This window comes from Pteropus vampyrus, unplaced genomic scaffold (assembly GCF_000151845.1).
Source record: "Pteropus vampyrus isolate Shadow unplaced genomic scaffold, Pvam_2.0 Scaffold36, whole genome shotgun sequence".
Classification (NCBI taxonomy): domain Eukaryota; kingdom Metazoa; phylum Chordata; class Mammalia; order Chiroptera; family Pteropodidae; genus Pteropus; species Pteropus vampyrus.
The window spans coordinates 619141-625726 of NW_011888817.1; the positions used below are offsets into that span (position 1 = coordinate 619141).

Sequence of the window (6586 nt, forward strand, 5' to 3'; positions counted from 1 at the left end):
GGGGGGAAGGTGCATATTTTTCGCAGTTGATCAGAAAATAGATTAAATTAACAGGAGGTGGGTAGGTTTGGTTTGTTGTTTTTTGTTTTTTTTTTTTTATGCCAAGGAGAAGGCTTCTGAACTCCCAGCCGCCAGATTGGGTGTGAACGGGAAGCATAGAAGGACACAGTCTGTGAGTGGAATGGAGCAAACACGGGGGCCTTTCGGAAAGAGAAGGTAGCTTTGTTCAAGATTTTGATCTAGGACTTCGGGAAGATACGGGGATATCGTGTTTTGTTTGGTTGTGGTTTTAGTGGCAAGGAAGGAACCCCCCCCCCCGCCTCAAATTAGACAGTCATGGTAATAGGCACAGAATAGCAAAGCTAAGGGGCTTGAGTTACATTCTTTAGGACTGTGTGACGATGTGACTTGGAGTAAGATTAAAGTGTGGAATTAGAAGGGATTTATTAGAAGGCATTTATTTCATGTTTTCGAGGCAATTTCAGTGGGCAGTAGCTCGTTGGAATTGACTTTCTGGCATTTCTGTGCAGTGGGCGGGGCAGGCACGAGTCCTATGATCAGCTGGTTAGGGTTGACTAGGAGTAGAACCCATGTCCCAAGGGCGCCCTGGGGAAGAACTCTGAAGCAACAAGTAAGGCTTTGGACCTCAAATAATGAAAATACTAAACAAACAAAACCAAAAACAGAAGCAAAAAAACCCTCACCATTGAATGAAGCCCTTATTACACACCAAGCCTGGTGCTTACGGCCTGACCTACATTATTTCATATTACGATCCTCATGTGACAGATAAAGAGACTGATGTTCAGAGGTATTTAAACAATGTCTTCAGGCATATATAGCTAATTCTATAGATGAGGAAGGTGGCATACCAGAAAGGTGGAGCGATCGCCCTAAGGCCACATAGCTAGCTGGCGGCAGATCCTGAACTAGAACCTAGCTAGGTCTTATGATAGCGGGGCCTGTGTCCTTTACACCCAAACATGTCGCTTCTTGGAGATCATGAGGCACTAGGAAGTTCCCAGAGGGCTGGGAGAGACCTGGTCAGCAGTCATGGTGCCGGTCAGGATTCAGAGGGTGACAGGGAGCCCAAGACATTGCAGAGTCCTGGGAAGATGTAAGTGGGGAGCAGGAGGAGGAAGTGGCGGTAACCGCGTTGGCGAAGGGGCCTCCAAGATGGTGAGGAAAGCGGAGAAGACCTGATCTGGCAGTTGGCGGGCCTGCACAGAGACATGCCCACGCCTCCTGCCATGCTTCAGAACTGTGCTTCTGTGTGATTTCACAAGCACCCATGAGCACCCCAGGAGAGAGAGAGGAATACAGAAGCCCCCAAAGTGTTTACAAGGCAGCTGGGAAAACAGAAACACAAACAGTAGGAGACAGAAGGTGGTAAGTGCTGGGGGAGACACCCAGCCTGGTCCTCAAAACAAGACCGGTGTCACCCACCTGGGTTCTATTTCAGGCTCTGCCGTTAGCTGGCTGTGTGACCATGGGGCTCACATGTCTATAGAATTAGCATGTCCCCAGAGTCCCCCTTGGAGTTGGTCTGGGACAGAGTTTGGTAAATGGTGGCCCACGAGCCAAATCTGGCCCATGACCATGTTTTCGTGTGGCTCGATAGCTAAGAATAGCTCTTATACTTTTAAATGGTTGGTGGGAGGGAATCGAAAGACTATTTTGTGCCACATGAAAATTGTATGCAATTCGAATTTCCATGTCCATAAATGAAGTTTTATTGGAACACGAGTACACCTGATCATTTACATACTGTGTTGGCTTTCGCACCGGAAGAGCAGAGTTGAGTAGTTGTGACGGACCACGTGGCCGGCAAAGCTGAAACTACATGCTGTCTGGCCATTTGCAGAGAAGGTTTGCAACCGCTGGTCAAGAACCTGAGGTCCTCCCCGTGAGTGCTGGCCAATGGGCAGATAGCAATGGAGCCTCCCGCTCCTGTGCCTCCACCTCTGGTGACAAAGTTAGGGCAGTGGAGGGATGCGGCATTAAGTGATCTGCACAGAGCCCCCTAAACAAGGTTAAATAAAAGACGGTAAGAAGGAAAATGAAGTAAGGGCAAGCTATGGGGAGATGGGGAAAGAGTACAGCAAGGACTGGAGGAGAAATGGAAATGGGGGCCACAGAGGGTGGCTCTTTCCGTGGTGAACCCTGGATCGGAGCCAACGGCTGTCCCCTGTTTCAGCAAACCTTCTCAACGGAGTGCAGGGAGAAGTTTGTTGATCTGTCAGCTCCTGAGGGAAGCCACGCCTGGTTTCCCTGTGTGGTAACTCCTTTCCCTCTTTTGAGCAAAGGCAGCCCCTGGTAATGCTGTTTGGCGTGTCATTTATGGCCGTTTTGTGCTCCGAACAGAGACCACATGGCTCCCAAAGCTGGAAATATTTACAGAAAAAGTTAGCCGACCACTGCTCTGGACTGTAACATGGCTTGTTCCTTCTCATCGTTCTGGTCTCTCAGCTTAAAGGCACCCCTTCTCCCATCAAGAATAAGAATTAGTCCCCACCCTAGTCACCCTCTGATGCAATACTTTATTTTCTTCATAGTAGCTATTACCCTTTAAAAAGATCGGTTTCCTTGTGGGTTTAACACTTGTCTTTCCTCACTATAATAATGTAAGTGGACTTTGGTCCACTGATATAGTCCACTACCTGAAATGAATGAATGAATGAACGAACGAACGAACGAACGTACGAATGAATTGCAGTTCATGTATCTCTCTAAATGTCAGAAATCCAGAGAGAAAGTTTCCCGGTCTCCCACTGTGGCTGGCTGGCTTCTCCTGGCACGCGGGGAGTGAATGGCTGAGATCCAGAAGTCCCAGGAAGCTTAATCCATGGCCTCCTCTCTTTCCTCCTGCTTCCTTAGGGGTCTTGAGAAGCAATGGCCACAGAAGCCCCTGTGAATATAGCCCCCAATGAATGCAGCACGGTTGTTGGCACGGCAGCTGACACCTTCATTTGGCAGCCAAACCCACTGAACATGCACGTCATAAGGCCCAAGTCCGCCAAGGGACGCACACGGCCAAGTCTGCGCAGACCCCAGGGCGCGGGGCTGTGCTCTCACCACACAGCGTCCTCCCCCGCTCCAGCCATCCCCTGCGAGTCGCCAGGCAGCCAGAAACCAGGAGCCTGCGCACCCAAAACTCCAAAGCAGGGAGCTCCCGATGAGGTCCCCGAGCTACTGCAGCAGGTGCCCATTGGGGCTTCCTCTTCCCTCAACAAATACCCGGTCCTACCTTCCATCAGCAGGAAGACCCCAGAGGAGGGGGCTGTGGAGACAGTAGCTAAAAAGGCCGGCTCACTGCAACTGAGCAGCATCCAGGCTCTTTACCAAGAGGAGACCTGCACCACGAAGACACGCAGAGAAGATCCCGGGGCTCCAGCTTGTTCCCTGGAGAGGAAACTCTTCATCCAAAGCAGGAGTCAGAGCTCCTCCAGGGCCGGAGACCTGGAGGAACCGTCAGATCAAGAGCCCAGGCTGCTGCTGGCAGTCAGATCACCATCGGGCCGAAGGTTCGTCCGTCATTTCCGGCCAACTGATGAATTACAAACCGTTGTTGCCGTGGCCGAACACAAGAACAAGGCCACCTACCAACGCTGCAGCATCGAAACGATGGAGGTGCCCAGGAGACGTTTCTCTGACCTCACCAAATCTCTACAGGAGTGCAGAATCCCCCACAAGTCGGTGCTGGGCATCTCGCAGGACGACGGGGAGGGGTGGCCCTGAGTCCACAGCCACCCAGCTGGGGTCCTGGGTCTCTGAACAGGTATGTGCTCTGGTGCTGTGGCCTCTTGGGCAGATGGTTCGAGTGCCACGGGGACTTGGTGCATCTGTGATTCCTGGGACTCTTGTCTTCGCAGCATCTCCTTTGAAGCAGCGAAATTAGCACGTGCACCAGCTGGACTACGAAGATTCTCTTCCCGTTGTCAAGTTCTCTGCATCCCTGGAGTGAACGGGCACGTCACCAGGGCTGCTCCTGGAACAGCTGTGACCAAGCCTTCTCCTTCCCAGAGTGCTGGGTCCTTTCTGAAGCACCTGCTCGCCTTTACAATGAACTCTCATTCTTTCGAAGCCTATGGGTTTGCCTTTCTGTATTTGATGCAGGATTAAACACTTCCCAGAGAGGATTCTAGTCTGGTAAATAACCAGGGTTCAGGATATGTTGATCTGGCATTTGAATTTCTTGCAAACATCTTTAAGAAACAGGCCCCGGGCCTGTCTTGGAAGCAGCCCCTTTTGCTGGGGCTGGGGTGGCCAGAGTTAGTATTTGCGTGACGTGGCTGCAGAGGAGAGAACCAGTCTTTTGCTGATAGAAATGCCCATTTCTGAAGCAGTCTGAGAGCTAGAAAGCAAATCACTTCCGCAGCCATGGATTAGCCAGGAGTTACTTTTAAATAGAGACTGACCAGGTTTACAACTTTTGGTAGCTATTCTGTGTGTGCAGAATTCTTCCAAAACCGAGAGAAACCCATGTAATCTGATTCTCTTTGCTTTTGTCACTAATAGAATCTTTTGTAATTGTACAGACTAACAATTTTGTACGAGTTCGTGCTAAAGGCCCCCCTGGCTTATCTGGATGTGGATACGTTGTTTTATCCCCAGTTTCAGTGTCTTGCCTACTTTAGACACCGAAGCTCCAATGGTGCCCTTGTTCTCGAACTAAGCATCTTCCTCCGGGGGGGGGAGGCGTCCCTCAGTGTTCTGTCACTTGCTGTGCCTGTGCTGAGACACTGTGTGCCCAAATGTCTGGTTTGACCAGAATGAGACACATCCGACGGCCTTAGCCTGTAGCTGTACCGAAGACCAGTCTTGTTTTTCCAACTCTGAGTGGTGACGTGGACAATTTGCCAAAATTCTCATGTATTATGAGTTCAGCTTGTCTCACCTGGATCCCCTTTAAGGCCAAATCACTACTCAGTAGGGAAACTTGTCCTCCCCAGAGCTCGGTCATCACGAAGCTCTGATATGTACGCAGAGAAGGCAGGAGTTCTAGAAGCATATCACTGTGGTTCCCTCAGCAACAAGTGCATCTTGTGCATAGATGAGGAATGTAGTTGGAAATGTTACTTCCAGCAAATTGATACTTAGCCATGGAGATAGCGCACTGTCATTTCTTCTGAAGAAGGCTCGCCTTGTCCTAACTGCATCCCACACACCTCCCCGATCACTCTAGAATAGGTTATTTCCGAATGTTTTGCAAAATTCCTTAAGACCATCAGCGTTTGGTCAGCAGCTCCTTTGACTGCAAAAGTTAGCTGGGGCTTGCAGTGCCTTTGGCAGCTCATGCATCTGGCCGTGTCTCCTAATTACTGGCCATGGCAGAAGGGATGGTGGCTTGAGCCCGATACCGTACAGGCATTTCACCTCCTGCCTAAGATTCAAGTACACAACTCTGCCTTTGATCTCCCAGGCTGGGGGAAGAGCCGCCCACAAAAATCACACCTACTCTGTGGTAAGAATAAAAATCCCACCCACCTGAGACTCTGTAATTTCTCCAGGCAGGAAATCTTTAGCAAACATCAGTGAAATAGGGCATGCTTGAAGGAGTTCGAATCGTCTGCAGTTAGGGGTTTGCTGCTGCTAGTGAGCTTAGAATTTTGGAGTGGTGAAAAAAATAGAAGGCAAGAAGCATAGAAATATTTTAGGATATGTGGATAAAGCTAGATTTGAACCAGCTTAATAAACTTTAAAAAAAAAAGAAAAAGATGATGAATCTAACAATAAAACTGATTTCTGTGAAACTGAGTCGATAGAGAAGCACATCTTATATGTTAGCCCAAGACTTAGCCTGCCACGGTCTAGTGAACGGAAAGGTTTGTTAACCTGGTCTTTGTTTTTCTCCTTGGCAAAGCACTGGCCTCCGCCGTCAGTTCCAGTCCTCCTCCCCAGATGCCCTCCCGTCCCACAGCTCTTGCTCTTGGCGTATGTCACAGCACTAAACTTGTCTGCACGGAAAGCGTGTCCTGAAGTCCTCCTGAAAGTCATTCCACGTACCCTCCTTTCGAGGCGGGCAAGAGCAGACTGTCTCAGAATGTCAGAGTTCCGACGGCTCTGCATGGGGCACTCCCTGGCCTAAAGGGCTAAGCCGGGCCCAGCATTTTCCCCTAGGTCAGCTATACCCACTTTGTGGTCACAGACCTCAGTCATTCATTTAGCCAACAGTCTCTGAGGGCCTACCCAGTGCCACACACTTGGTAGTTGACATGGGCGCCCAAGCGCGAAAGCATTGGCACGGAAATTGGCATTTCTGGCCCTCAACCCAGACCCGGCTGAGGCCGGCTTTGTCCATGAAGGACCCCAGAGTGAGGCCCAGGCTGGTTTGCTGCCATCTTCACCCCACCTCGTGGAGATGTGAAGGCAACTCTTTCTCACCATTTCTAGTGATGGCATAAAGGAAAACCGCTCCTTAGGGAGATGAACTTTGCATAGGACAAAGCATCATGACAAGCTCTTCCGGTATATCCCCTGATAAAGTCCAATAGGTAAATTAGTCTTGGCAGCAGAAGGAACAGCAGGGGAAGTAAGTGACTCATCATTTAGAGTCCAAAACATTTTCACCAACAGATGGCAGGTG

General features: G+C 49.9%; 1 protein-coding gene across 1 annotated transcript; it reads left to right on the plus strand.

Moving 5' to 3' along the window:
* Positions 1–2892: 2892 nt before the first annotated feature.
* On the plus strand, positions 2893–3738 carry UBXN10 (UBX domain protein 10). Its single transcript, XM_011357508.1, has one exon. The coding sequence runs from the start codon at positions 2893–2895 to the stop codon at positions 3736–3738; it is 846 nt and encodes a 281-aa protein (XP_011355810.1).
* Positions 3739–6586: the final 2848 nt, after the last annotated feature.

Bases quoted from the DNA above. Each gene is read 5' to 3' on its own strand.
- UBXN10 (XM_011357508.1), top strand. From the start codon at position 2,893: ATGGCCACAGAAGCCCCTGTGAATATAGCCCCCAATGAATGCAGCACG.